We start from the raw sequence: 16143 nt of genomic DNA, 5'->3' as shown, positions 1-16143 counted from the left end.
ATTTTGGCGGTTTTTAAATTCAATGATAAGCAAAAAGTAATTTAAAATTTTTATTTCAGTGCTTAACACATTTATTATATTTATTTTTAAAATAAAAAAAAACTTCTTAATGCAAAAATTGTATGAATTTATATAAGTTATGGCGAAAAATAAAATGTTTGAAGAGTACCTGTACACTTTTCATGAAGATGACCTACTCAATATACTAAGATCTGAAAACAAAAACCAGCACTACTCATTAACAATTAAGTATAATGTCATTTAATATTTTAATTTATAAATTCATTAATAGTTGTATGGGTTTTTAGTTTTTTAACACTGTTTGAGAAAAATGCTAAATTAGGAGAAGAAATACTTGAGGATTCAATTAATTTGCTCGAACAATTTGACAAAGATTTGATCATTGTTCAAAGAGTTTTAAAAGAAAATCACAAAGATAACACAGTTAAACTCAGTGTTAAAAAAAAAATACATACACGAATCACAGGTTTGTATTTTTATCCCATTAATCATAACATTGAACATTCATTTGTAGTTGAAATAATTTATTTTCATATTTCTTTATATTTCACAAGGCAAATATATTGAATAATAATTGTTTTTAGGTAGATATTACAACGTTTAAATACCTACCTTTGATTAGTATAACTATAATTGTTTTATAATCTATCAAAAACTACAACTTATAAATAATTTTGGTTTTTATTATATAGCATTACCATTATGTCCAGAACTTCATCGTACAATATTTCCTCGCAATGAAGATATTGGTTCATTTTTACGTGTCAATGGCACTGTTGTACGAACAGTTTTGCCCAAATTACTGGAGTACAAAAAAGTTTATTACTGTTCTAAATGTAAAGAACCATTTGATGTAAAGGTATAATTTAAGTGTTTATTATTTCTAGTCTTATATAGTGATTGACCTAAAAGATAAAATTAGAATTAGCATTGATTATAAAATATACTATTATTCTATAATTAATGCTATTAATAACCACTGCTTCATCATAGATAATTATACTTATAAGTTATAATAATAATATTAAAATACAGATAATTTTTTAAGAATAATTTATAATTATGAATTATGATACTTTTTTAAGATTGATTATGAGCAATTCAATAAATTGGTAATTCCTTTAAGATGCCCAAACTTAGAAGGCTGTCCTGGTACTAATTTAAAACCATTAAAAGATGAAGATCAATATATAAAAGATTATCAAGAAATTAAAATTCAAGTAAGTTTCTATTTACATTTATAATATTTGAGCATTAAAAATAGTAACATATTATTTTAATATCTTAGGAACAAATTGGTAAAGTAGGCCTCGGAGCAATGCCTCGCTCAATGTGGGTATCGCTAGAAGATGATTTGGTCGATAAATGTAAACCTGGTGATGATGTCATAATATGGTAAAAATGAAAGTACTACCTATTTTTATTTGAATCTGTAATGCTTTAAATTATGTTTTTAGTGGTACTGTTATTCGAAGATGGCATCAAACTATCGAAAACTCTTATATTGACATAGAATTATGCTTCAGAGCTAATCATTTGATTGTCTGTAATGATCAACAATCTGCAATTATGATAACAAATGAATGGGTGCATGAATTTGAAACATTTTGGGAAGATAATAAAAATGATTTATTTGCAGCTAGAGATCTTATTATAGCATCAATTAGCCCTCAAGTAAGTTTGATTATGATAATTGTTTTATGTTCTTGTTTAATTTGATTTTTAACATGAATTTTAGACTTATGGATTGTATACTGCAAAATTGGCTGTCGCTTTAGGTTTAGCTGGTGGAGTGCAACGGCCTGCATCAGAAGGTGGTGGAACAAGAATTCGTGGTGAAACACATTTATTATTGGTTGGAGACCCGGGTACAGGCAAATCGCAACTGCTTAAATTTGCATGGAAAGTATGTCCTAGATCAATATTCACTACTGGAGTTGGTTCGTCAAAAGCAGGACTGACTGTTGCAGCATTCAGGGTTAAAAACTAAATTGGAAAAGTCACTAAGTTAAAGATTTTTCAATTTTTTTTATTAATAGGAAGGGTCTGAATGGCATTTGGAAGCTGGTGCCCTGGTATTGGCTGATGGTGGAATTTGTTGTGTGGATGAGTTTGGATCATTAAGGGAAGATGATCGTACAGCGATTCACGAAGCAATGGAACAACAATCGATTAGTGTTGCAAAAGTACTTTCTTATTACTTATAATTATTTTATACTTTTCATTTTATTAAGGATTAATATTTTCTATTACTTTTATAGGCTGGTTTAGTATGTAAACTAGATACTCGTTGTACTGTTATGGCTGCAATGAATCCAAAAAGTAGATATAATTTGAATTTATCCATAACGGATAATATTAAAATTGCCAGTCCATTACTAAGTCGTTTTGATTTAATTCTAATTCTTATAGATACAAAAAATGAAGAGTGGGAAAAGTAATATTATTTTATTTGTGTAAGTTAAATTTTGATCAGATATAATAAATAATTTAACTTATTTATTTAGAGTTGTATCTTCATATGTACTTCAAGGAAAAAAACCGGGAGCTCATAAAAATAGTACAACATTATGGAATTTAGAAAAACTTCAACATTATTTTTGTACTATAAGAAGCATGACTCCAGAGACTTCAGAAGATGCTAACACGGTTCTAAGTAAATATTATTGGATGCAGCGTCAAAGTTCCTTCAGAAATCCTGCTAGAACTAGTGTACGGTTTTTGGAAAGTCTTCTAAGGTATCATATTAATATAGTTAAAAGATTAATAGTTATAAAAAAATGTGGTTTTAGATCAACAAGTCACTAATTAGTAATTTTGAAATTATTTTTGAAACATTGGTTATTTGATCTAACATCTTATTTAAATAAATTAATATTTTTTCTTATTGGGTGGCTTGTTAAAATTTATTAGAAAATTACTATGTCTATTAAAACTAATAGTATAATATATTAGATTCTGATCGTAGTGATGAATGTATTTTATATTATTTTTATGATTGTTGTAGACTGAAGTAATTGTTTGAATTTAATACAATTCTAACTATACTCTGTTTTTTAGGTTATCACAGGCACATGCAAAACTCATGTTTCGTAATCAAGTGCTTGTTCAAGATGCTATAGTTGCTGTGTCACTAATGGAATGTTCAAATGATGATGGATCTTCAGATAACATCAATACTTTGTATACTAAATTTCCACCACATCCTAAAGAAATGTATATTAAAGAAAGTAATGTCTTTTATTACTATTATTAGTTTTATTATCAGATTGTATTTTTAATATTTGTATATCTATATAGTGGAAAGAATTTTGAAAAAGTTAGACTTGGATGACATTCTCGAAAAAGAAATTAACTTATGGTGTAATACATCTTTAGTTCATTCATCAAACACAACTAGCACAGATATAGATGATGTTAGTAAACAGAACACTCTTTCAACAAATTCAGATAATAGTTTGACAAACAAAATTACAGAAACTATACAAAATATAAAAATAAAAAAACAAAAAGATTTTTACAAATCCCAAATGCATAAAAAAGAAACAACAAAACCAATAACTTCTAAAACTAAGAAAATATGTGTTAACCCTCCCAAACAAGACACACAAATTATGATTGATGAAGATTCTAATGATGAAGATATTTTTGTCAACAGTACCAGTAAAAAAATTACCAAAATTTCATTAAAATCAACTACCTTGTCTATATCAGCCTTATCACCACCAGAGTCATCAAAAAATGTTTTTAATAATTCTTGTTTAAAACGAAAAAATGACACTTCAAAAACACCGTCTAGCTCTAAATTAGATACAGGGCAATTGGCGAGATTGAAATTGAGTGCATATCGGTCCAATAAAAAGCCAACCAGTTCAAATAATAATCAAGAACAATCAAATATTTTGAAATCGCCAACAATTCAAAATAATCCATCATCAGGCTTGTCAAATATTTTCTCATCAGGAGATGAAGACGATTTATCGTATTTGGATATAGATTGAGTGTTTTAAATGATACCATATTTCTTAAGGTAAAAATAATATAAGTCTTATTTAAAAATCGTATATTTTTAAATTATTTGTATATATTGTTATTATAATTTTTATTTTTTAAATTCATACATAATATAATGTAATATACGAGGCGTGTCCAGAAAGTAAGTGTACTGAGGCTCTCACGGCCATAGGGAATATTTTTCTATTATGTTGGCTACACTGCCGTATAGCTTTAGGCCGCGCGCACATTGTATACGAATTTGTTTCATACGAAAACGTACGAATACTGGTCGTACGAATTGATTGCGCACGCTGAATACGTTTTTTTCCGTAAAATAGTCAGTATTCCGGCGATATCGCAATCGTGACGTCCTTAGAACGCAATGAATAATTTGTACCTTCAAGATAAATCTCTTCTAATCCGGAGATGGCTGCGTCGTCGTTATTATCGTAGAACCGAATGGGTACGGGAAATATATTTAAAAAGAAATGAATTCGTTGAATTTCATCATATTATGGAAGACTTATATAATGACCACATACTGTTTCATGGCTATTTACGCATGAAGAAAGAAACTTGAATATATTTTAAACTTTATACGACCTAACCTGATAAAATTCAGTAACTTTCGCGACACAATATCTCCTGAGGAACGATTAATAGTAACTTTTAAGTAAGGAAATAATATATTTAATTATAAAAATAAAAAATTCAACACTTAAATTTTTTTTTATTAATTATCATATGATTTTTATTGATAAGACCTCCTCATTAAAAGCAAAACATATACATATAAATTAACTAATTATTATTGTTTGGGTTGAATTGCGTGACGTAGCGAGTAAGATCATCTTCTGGCAATTGTTGAAAAACACTATTGACTCGAATCACTAGAATTATCATATAATCCCACCGATGTTATAGAATGTTGTTCATCCATAAGAACTTGCTGTAATTTTGCTCGTACCATTAGTTTATCTTTTAAAAATGGTAGAAGGCTCATTAGAAACTGAGCATCAGGATCATTTGCACTTTTTTGAAAGCATTTTAACTTCTCTTCTTCAATTTGCAATAGTCTTGTATCAATATCATCTGGCTGACTCCTTTTAATTTTTTTTTTTAATGGAGATTTAAATGTTTTCTTTGGAGTTTGTTCATCATTTATTTCCGGCGATTGACAGTGGGATGACGAAGCCGTATAGTTTGAACTTGTACTTGTTTGTGTCAATACCTCCTCATCAGATATGTCACTGTTATCGGGAACACTACTTTTAAGATCCCTTCGAGACATTGTACCTCGAAGAAACAACAGATTCTTAAAATAAGGCCATCTGGAGTCAGTTTCTGAAACAGCTGCTTGACCAGATTTTTTGCTGTTGACTTTTTTAAGTTCTTTCCTGAAAGTGTCTCGTAATCCTCGCCACTTTTTTTTTGACTCATCAACTGAAATAAAAAATACATTCCTCGTGGTCCATTTCCCCAGCCTCCAAATTCGAATTTTCTAATTTTTTCCCATCCCTTCACTCAGAATCTAAAATGTTTATTATTTCAGGTTTTTAGCCACAGGTTCATCGTTCAGAGCTCTTGCATATTCATTTAGGATTTCAGATAATACCATTGGTTGTATTACACATGAAACATGTAAAGCTATTTGGGAATATCTTTCTGCCATTCATATGAAGTTTCCATCAAGCGAAGATATGGACAATATTACTATAGTGCGGCCAGCGAAACTAGAAGCATGACCGTCACGCTCCCGGTGGCCATTTTTCATTAGGGCTACGAAGAATGATTTCCTGCGTATAATAATTTTAAACACTTGTTATACGTGCGCGTATCGTTTATTTATACGCGTGGCTATGAAACGGGTCTTTACTATAAAGGCATAACAATTTATACTTCTGTATTACACATTTTTTATTAATTTATTATCACATTTTTAAACATAAAATAATAATAGTAACATTTAAAATATTTACAATTGTTTTCGAAATTTAATAATAAACATAAAAATCTATTCATCGTCATCGTCAACATCGTCGCTCGAACTGCTGTCGTCTGGATAAATTGTTAAAATTATTGGCTCTAATATTTCGTCCCTCAGTCCTGCTTTGTGGAAATCCTCCTCTTGAATTTTCACGCAATGTTCTCCACATTTGGCCCAATCATCAGCAGTTACCGCATCAATTTCTGTATGAACGAGTGCCTCAACATCAGCAATTTTAAATGTTGAGTTTTTTTCAGCCACTCTCCTTTTAAATTGTGCCCAAATCAATTCTATGGGATTATATTGACAGTGGTAAGGTGGAAGTCTCACCACTTCATGTCCCATTTGGTGTGTCAATTCATCCAACTTATAAATTTTTCCACGCGGCATCGCAAGTTTGACTTTCGCCCGTAATTCGTCAAGAGTTTCGAGGGGAGAAAAGTCTATTTTTTCCGCGCAACCATTGCTGAACATCCGTCTTCCTACTATTTGACTTCGGGTAGTCTTCGAGTAATGCAGAATGGTATGACGCGTTGTCCATAACAATGACACTGGGCTCTTCCAAATTCATTAACATTTGCAAATACCACTTTTCAAAAATTGTAGCATTCATCTGTGAATGATAATCTTTGGTATTGCCAGAGTTACAACGAAAAATTAATTTTGCGTCTTTGACAAAACCAAAGGAAGGAGACCCAGCGTGACAAACAATAAGGCGACTGCCTTTCCCTGTAGGTACTTTTAAGCCCTCTGTATTCTCCTGGTTTTGCCAAATATGTCCCCGAGTATGATTTTGGTTAACCCAGGTCTCGTCTAAATAGACTATTGGCCGAATATCACCATTTATACGAAGCTCGTTCATTTTACGTAAAACTATATATAGTCAAATTCGTACGAAAACGCATCCAATGTGCGCGCGGCCTTACTTTTAACCTTTAAAACAAGACCAGAACGAGTTCAGTACGTTGAAAACTGTGGTCTCACGAACTTTTCTTGTTAAACATGTCGATCGAGTCTGCCGCCAAGTGCGAAATCCGCCCCGTTATCCGTTACCTTGTTGCAAAGGAAAAATCTCCACATGAGATTTTTAATGAGATACGAACCGTTTATGGTGAAGTCCATATGAATCGTACCAGTGTATACAAGTGGTGTAGGGAGTTTAAAAACGGCCGTACGAATGTACATGACGATCTGACGATCTCTGCTCCACGAAACAATCACAGAAACACTTGGATTTCATAAACTGTGCGCAAGATGGGTTCCAAAACAGCTTACTGAACAACACATGTTGAATAGAGTGCAAGCCTCTAGAGAGTTTTTGGAACGCTATGAACTGGACGGTTATAATTTTCTCAAGTCTATTGTTACTGGAGATGAAACTTGGGTTGCACACTATACACCTGAAACTAAAAGACAGTCCGAACAGTGGCGTCACACCACTTCACCCTCAACCAAAAAGTTCAAAACCACCATTTCAGCCAAAAAAATCATGGCATCAGTGTTTTGGGACCACAATGGCATCATTTTGATTGAATATTTACCCCAGGTGGAGACCATCAACGCAGCAAGATATCGTGAGACCCTAAAAAAATTGAGGAGAGCTATTCAAAATAAAAGGAGGGGTCTGTTAACGAGCGGAGTCTGCCTGCTGCACGACAACGCCAGATCTCACACGGCCAATGTCACGAAGCAATTGTTGGACTCATTTGGATGGGATGTTTTGAACCACCCCCCATATTCCCCCGACCTGGCGCCTTCAGATTACCATTTGTTCACTTCCCTGAAGAAGCACATGGGTGGAAAAAAATTTTCAGCTGACGAGGAAGTGAAGGGGGCGGTCGACAAGTGGACAAAGAAGATGGCGGCAGAGTTCTACGAGGCAGGCATAAAAAAATTAATCTGCCGTCTCACAACCTGCATTGAAAGAAATGGTGACTATGTAGAAAAATAGCACACAAATATATTAATGTAACCACGTTATTTTTTTTTTTTAATAAATTTTTTTGAAACCTACAAAAATTGAGTACACTTACTTTCTGGACACGCCTCGTATAATTAAATATAGTTAATACAAAACAATTAATTTGTTATTAAAATACCTATTTTATTACTGTCTATTAAATAATCTTTTAACTACTATCTTTAGTTTTTAACCACTATATACTAAGTAGTAAATTTAGATTAGAAAAGCTTTAAATAAATAAGTTCTTAATTATACATACCCTAGATTTTGATTTTAAACTAAAAAAACTTGAGCCAGAACCATTTCAAATTAACAACAATTATTTTTTGGTACACTGATTTATTAAATTCATAGAATCTCATTATAATGATCTATGATAGGGGTTACCAATTAATATTTTTGAACAGCCACATTAGGAATCTGAGAATGTTGAGTATATATTTATATTATATATTATTTATTCTTTGTCTGTGAGCCGTGGGTGGCACTTTGGTGACCCATGAACTATGATAATAAATTTAGCCACTTAATATAGGTACTCGTATTTATTTTCATGTTAGTATGTAAAATTTGAAACAATTATGAACTTCAAACATTTTCTAACTTATACAAATACATATTTAAAAATATCAGTATGAAGGTATTATTGTATCAAACATAGTTATACTATTATAATAATTAAGACAACTTTTTTCTTGTCAAACTAAATTTAAACTAACATTTCATGGAAATTACTTTACCAAAAATATACAATTATTGAATTTGATATTTGCATATAAAAACTTCCAAATTGATACCTGCTTAAAATTGTAACTTTATATTAATAGTCTATAGTCAATAGGTGCTTACCTAATTATGTAATTTCTGTATGTCTGTTTAGTGTCCATTTTCTACTATTACGATTTATTAATTTATAAAAAGTAATAGGCGTGAATCCCAACTCCCTTTTCCCCCTAGGCACGCCCCTGAGAAGCGATATACATAAAAGAATGTTTTGTAGATACAATACCCCTTCTGATCTTATTGAAAATAACTTTATTTAACATAAAATATTTAAGTATGGTAACGTCTATTGCGAGGTGAATTTATAAGTATCAAGTTGGTTATTATTATTATCTTATTTTTTTAATTTGTTATTAGAATTGCGATGATTACGTTTTTGATTTACGTCGTTAATTTTGACATGAATTAAATAATTTTAAAACAGAAGTCAGAAATACAGTTATAACTATAAATACATATTGTTTTTTATGCACTACAAATATTTAAGCCTTTTCTGTATTCAGATTTTTGTTATACTTTCTATTACATCTCGTGAAGTTGAAAGAAGTTTTTCTATGTTAATTATTATGATTAGGTATCTATCATGTTTTGTATTAACATTTACTTACATTTGAAACTTTATCAACCAAACAAAAATTAAATAGCTTAACATAATAAAATATTCATCGAGAAGTAGTGAAGTACATTACAGTCCAAGAAGTATCTAGTATTCTAATTCAATATTATTAGTATAAAAAAATAAAGATAGAATGCTGTTATATTATATGATATAAACCTTGATTAATATTTAAATGGTAATTTGTTTTTGTAACTGTATCTACCTATATAATACTATACTATATTTAAAAATACCTACAGTATAAAATATTTATGAGCATGATTATTTTATTCAATACTGTATGTTGTTATATTGTATCTTCTTTAAAACAATTTTATATAGGTACGTCACAGTGACTGCTATAAAGGACTAACAAGTGAAAAGTGGTCAATTTCTCTTACTTTATTTTTAAGTGTTAGTTATAGGTAGATACTAGATGCCTATAGCAATTGAAATCGATAGTTGCACTGTTCAAATAATTCCTATATATAATAATAAATCGTATAAAATAATAGTTGAAATATAAGATTTTTAACAAATATATATTATAATTATTAAGTAAGTACAATTAGTGATACTATTATAGTTATAACTTGTAATTATTAAAAATATTAAAACTGATTTTTGCTTGAAAAACTACTATTTATAACGTCTTTACTGGACAATGTTATCCGTTTTTTTTATTGATATTTATTCATGGTAACCATCAAATATAACACAACGTACTTATCAAATAATTATGTCAAAATATAATATAGGATACGTTTGAACGTTACAGCAATAAAATCAGTTTTCAGATGAAAAATCCGGAAGAAAGTACGCCACAAGGCAGTATATTAACAACTTATGCGATACTCGGAACTCGGAAGTCGATATGAAACTATACGGATGAAACACATATTCCTATAATGGTCTTATAATATTACTTGTCCGAAGCCATAAAATCCACTTTTATCCCAACAATTCATTATTTTTCTTATTATTAAAATACCTAGCCAACGTTAATGTGTTGATCGTTGTGCAGTAATTTGGATCTGGATCTTGTATATAATGATGGGGGTCGCTAGAATTTATTTTCTCGGGCAGGTCAAATTATGCCTACCCGCCCCTGGGCAGAGAGGTGCAGTACGAGAAGATCCATATGGCTATATAATATACAGGCATTTTCAAACCTATAATTTATAAATAGGTTGTACCTAGGTACCAAAATGTCGGCGTGTCGCTAGATGTGTACGCGAGTTCCTACTCGGTATGATTGCTACTTCAAGAAATTCATATTATCATTTTGAGATCTTTTTCCAAAAGAACTCAATATTAAGTTATACAGACAAGTTATTACTTGTTAATTACGCTCTAATAACGTCACTAATCGGTATTAAGTATAATATATTAACGCATCATATAGAAATTTAGTGAATGAGCCATGAGGTATGTTGTTTTTCATGCGAAGTAACTTCATAAAACCTAACGCATTATTGAAAATAATTTGAATACCTATTCATACTAGGTAGCCATGTGGGCATATAGTATAATATACTAATTTGCTGATACAAAATCGGGATACATACTTACCTATCACTATAATCTATATTCTATAGGAACCTATATGAATTACCTATGTATAAACAAAAACAATATAGAAATTAAATCAAAAATAATGAATGATTGACTATTTTTTAGGCGGCCCACAGGCGATATATAATTATTAATAACTATTAAGTATTTATAGAAAGGTAACAATTAAAAAAGTAATTTCACTACACTTTTTTATTTTGCTCAACTAATAAAGTAATATATGTTACCTTTTAAAATTAACTTGCTCAATATACTGGTCATAGATATAAGTACTATATATAACTAAATATAGGTATATGCAAGCAGGGATGCAAATTTTATGAAAATTCTGAGGCGCCAAAGCCACATTTTTTCGGTTGATATTATTTATTATTTCCATGGATTACACAATGAACAACATCTTTCACATGATAGATGTAATTATGTAAACATTTAGATATGCTATACTGTCAGTGTCAGAGCTAGATTGCAAAGTGGACGGCGCATCACTGGTTATATAAGACTCATCACGGATATAAGGTTCGGTCGCTTATTAGACTCAAAATCGTCTGGAATGGCCTGGACGTATCCATATACTTTATAAAAATTCGATTATGAAACTTACCACTTTGTTTATAAAACTCAAATTTCGTAAAAAAAAAAATATTGGTGAAAATAAATTTTGTTGGTTAAAATTTAGAAATAAATTTGAAAGATGACAATTTTTTGTTGGTTATTACTGGTTCCAAGTTCCAATTTATGCTTTATAATGTGTGTATGAACAACACATTTTATCACATATCACATTTATCGCAATTTTTGTTATTATAGTGTGAATTATTATACATTCCTGCAGATTAATTAGTATAGGTTAATTAATAAAATAATCTTTTAACTATTATTTTTTCATTTATTCACTAATAAGTAATATGTATTAAAGTAGATTAAAATAAAAGCAAAATATGTAATAAAATGAAATTCATAGATATAGATATGTAATTCAAATTTTGTTTTTTTTTTCACTTCGCCTTTTAAATTCATTTGGCTATATAATTTATAAAGTGAGTTTTATAAGTGGACAAGTGGCATTCATTGTATCTGTAATAGATAACAAATATATATATTATATGCCATGATATATCGTTTATATTTACCATAGATTGATATATTTACACATTATACCTATAACTTTACCAGTTTTAGTTATTTTGTAATAATATTCAAAAAATAATGATCGTTAACTTCAAACTTTTCAAAATTACGTATATTTCTATTTTCTATTCAGTATTCACGATAACATTTTAAAAATATTTATGCTTATTCATTTAAAATTATTACTTATTTAAACGAGTATCCATATATTTAAACCGTTTTACTGTATATTAGTATTTACTTATACGCTAAAAACAATAATACATGATATCATTGATAACTATATAAATAATAGTTATGTAATATTTTAAAATATTAATAGGTGCATCCGTTGTTTTTTGAAAAAAAAAATTCAACCTACTGCAGTATTACTAATACTATTAGTACAAAAATATGAAGAATTTATAAAATATCTTTAGAAATAGAAGCCGACATAGCATCGTTTCCGCTCAAAGTTGTTTTTCGTATGAAACAGTTATTTATCATTGAATTAAAAAAATTAAACACTTCTTTTATAGTGACCTACTCAATGATGACGAAGTACACTCGATATCTATATTTATTTATACTATACGACAAAACGACTAATCCGTTTTTTTTTATTTGCTATTATTATTTATTTGTTACCAAAAGTGGAAGAATATTTAGCTTATCAATATTTATTAATTTATAAATAAAAATACAAATTTAAAAATAGTGAATAAAATTTAAGAAAAAAATGATTTTGAGTTTTGTGAAATAATTTTGAATAATCGTATATTATAACGATAAACGCAAATATGTCTATTTAAAATAAAGACCACCCGAAGCGACTGCCCTCTCTTCTTAAATATGTCTCAATAAATAATATATACATAATATGTACCAAATGTATATTGTAATTTAATCCGACCTCAATCGTATGTATTGAGGGAAAAATTTTTATGTAATCATCTATTTACATTTTCAGTTTATGCTCTTATCTATGAGCAGAAATTCGCTCTACACAAACGGTAGGAGGTATTATATCAACTGATAGGTATTAAATTACATGTTAGCGATACCTATAGTAGAAATAAATAAAATAATAAGAAATAATAAAAATAATTCGTTAAATGACGTAGGTACCAATATGATGACATGACGTTATTTATTATTACACGTAGTAAAAATAAACAACTGTGATCTAAGTCCTATAGGAGTATTAGGAGAATATGACATTTAAAGAAAATTCATCATATTCATTTTATCATTTTTAGCTTTACAAATATTCTTACATGGACGGTCGAATTAAACTAATTTGTAATCATTATTTAATAGTTTAATACGTGTTTATTAAATTTAAATAGTATATAATAATTAATAATAATATCTATGCTTTATGCATATTATATTATTGGGAAATAATTAACAAGAATTTAAAATTATTGTATAACGGTATTACGCACAGTTACATGCATTACATTCAAATCGGTTGTTATACTTTTAGATTTTGAGCGAACCGATAAGTACAATGATGTGTTGCTAAAGACATTTTGTACAATAAAAAAAATTCTTCAATCTTCCGCTTAATTGCTGAAAATAAAATAAGAGGGTTTTTAGAAAGACTCTAAAAAATGATACCATTTATTTTTTAATCTAGAGTAAGAAATTTAAAATATACTTTTGAATAATTATTATATTGTTTTTCCTGAAAACGTGTAAGAAATGAAATACAACTAGTTCTTTTTGTAGATAAAGCTAGAATCTTACATTATATTATTATTTGTTGTATACTGTATATGCAATAATGAAAATAATGGTATTAAAATCCAGTTGTGTAAGTACATATTTTAATACTCATAAATAGTAACATAAATTATACATTTATATTTTACACCCGCATGGGTATTATAGGTATACAGCATTTGAATGCTGGACACGGAAGGTATCGCAGATAGGATCATCGAGTTTAAGAATCTTAATCGGGCTAAACAAAAGTTAACAAACCATTATATATCAAAAAAAAATATGATATATTAATTCGTATTATATTATATTATTGACACCACGCATGATTTTGTTCATTGGTTATTACTAGAGTTCAGATGTTGTAGCTTATTTATAAAATATTAAAAGCAACGAAAATCCTAAAAAAAATTTACAACATTTATAATGTATGAAATTTGTAAAAAATAAAAATAAATGTAAAATTTTATATTTTATATTATTATTTTTATGAAATACCTAATTGTTTTTACTCGAGTTAATTAAATGGTTTATACAATATTTTTAAGTAAAAATTTAAAACAGTTTATTGTAATCTATTATTAAATATCAATTTAGTATAATACAACTTATACAAGTATAGTGTATATAATATATATTATTAAGTTTTATTATATTTATAATATAGACATATAGTTAATTATACATATTATAATGAACATGCAATGCAAACTCTCGTTATATTCCCTATAAACTGAAAAACAGTGGCTGCTGGTGGATACTTATATGATATTATATAGTTGCAGATTCACTGTGTAAGTGTATTTATTGATCTCAGATCGTGGAAAAAATATAATGCATCATACCTTATCACGTATCTACAACAACAGAAAACGGCATAATACCATACATTGTATGCATATTATATAGTGAGTGACATACATTATAAATTATATTATGCTTATGCACCATTATAGTCTCCAGACGAAAACGACTCGATGGGGCGGTATGTAGCAATCTGTTTCAGCTTGACGATTTCTCTGCAGCGATAATTTTTTTTTACAAATATATATAGCAGTATATATAATATTACATAGCTTATAAGTCATAATATAAGTATAATATATTAGCATAATCTGGAGACATTTTCATCTTTATGTGGCGACATGTATAGATGTGTTACGCGCACGTTGCATGTACTTTTGGGATTTCAGCTGTCGCACGAGTAGTGATTACGACGTTTCCGTTGTCACATAGGTGTAATATCGTATGTACGTACACTGCAATGCTGAAATTGGAAAAAAAAAAAGAAACGGTACTCTCCTACTCGAAAAAAATTAGCGTGACTTGAAATTATTGAACTCGACCTATATAATTATTGCACGTGGCTAAACCCCCACTCACTTCAATCATCGAGCATCAAACAAAATAATTAGTAACAATGTGTACGAGTATGCCAATTACGACTGCTAATGACCAAATATGTTGTATTTACATTAAAAATAAATTTAGTCAGCTAAATGACAATTAAATCATGTATTATTATAGTCGTTAGTAATTAATCGAATTCAATTTGAATCTCATTCGATACAGTCTTGCGCGAAACGAAAATTGCAGACACTTTTTGTAAAACTAGACGTAACGACCTCCGCCATTCTAATGAAAATAATCGATATAGAGGTGTTCTTCGGCTATATATATTTACGTACATAAAAAAATAGTAAAAGAGCTAAACCGTCTGCTGTCGGGGTGCTCCTTACTCGCCGATCCGAGTACTTCGTACACGTCGCGCCCACAAATTCTAGTCGAACAAACACCAAATATTAATAATAATAATAAAAAAAAAACGGTATCGGTTTTTCGCGTATACCTACACAGTAGTACTACGTAATATCATACGTACCTATACACCTACCTAGTCGAGTCATCGTACGAGTACGATAATAATTATTATACTACCCATGTGATATACCTTGCCCACCTATATGCATATTGTGACGGGCGCACGCGTTCCATCGAATCACCGTCGACGCACAACATTCAATAACGATGATAACGTCGTCGTCGTAGTTGCCGAGGTGCACGCACAATATAATAATATTTAAGTAGGTATAGGCGTATAGCGTGCGCGAACGAAAGAATAAAAAAAAAAAAATCTCGTCCACCTATGCCGTACGTATACGGTAATAATAATAATAATATAATAATACACACGACAACAATGGGACGGGCGACGACTGAACGTTTTTATATTATTACCGCGCGCGAAACGTCGTCGGTGGATCCCGTGCCGGTGCGGGAGGGGGAGGTCGGAGAACCAGTCGCCGCCGTTGTGGTCGACGCGTCACCGTCGTCGCCCGCGGCCGAACCGTGCGGCGGTCCACCGTCGAGTGCCGACGACGA

At 29.9% G+C, this 16143-nt stretch overlaps 1 protein-coding gene across 2 annotated transcripts; it reads left to right on the top strand.

Annotated features, from left to right (window-relative positions):
- Window positions 1-63: 63 nt before the first annotated feature.
- Window positions 64-5674, top strand: LOC113551372 (DNA helicase MCM9-like). 2 transcript variants are annotated; one of them, XM_026953580.1, is made up of 13 exons: window positions 64-249; window positions 309-487; window positions 714-880; window positions 1107-1241; window positions 1310-1416; window positions 1479-1695; window positions 1760-1999; window positions 2061-2207; window positions 2283-2458; window positions 2529-2759; window positions 3082-3251; window positions 3322-4051; window positions 5570-5674. In XM_026953580.1, the coding sequence occupies exons 1-12, from the start codon at window positions 140-142 to the stop codon at window positions 4020-4022; spliced, it is 2580 nt and encodes an 859-aa protein (XP_026809381.1). In that variant the 5' UTR covers window positions 64-139; the 3' UTR covers window positions 4023-4051; window positions 5570-5674. The 2 variants fall into 2 exon arrangements, with proteins under 2 accessions (XP_026809381.1, XP_026809382.1); XM_026953581.1 differs by lacking the exon at window positions 5570-5674 and having other exon boundaries at window positions 2283-2343; window positions 2434-2458; window positions 3322-4047.
- Window positions 5675-16143: the final 10469 nt, after the last annotated feature.

The sequence above is a fragment of the Rhopalosiphum maidis genome, chromosome 2 (genome assembly GCF_003676215.2).
Source record: "Rhopalosiphum maidis isolate BTI-1 chromosome 2, ASM367621v3, whole genome shotgun sequence".
NCBI lineage: Eukaryota > Metazoa > Arthropoda > Insecta > Hemiptera > Aphididae > Rhopalosiphum > Rhopalosiphum maidis.
Note: the sequence above shows the minus strand (reverse complement) of the source record. Positions and strands in the feature narration are given on the sequence as shown.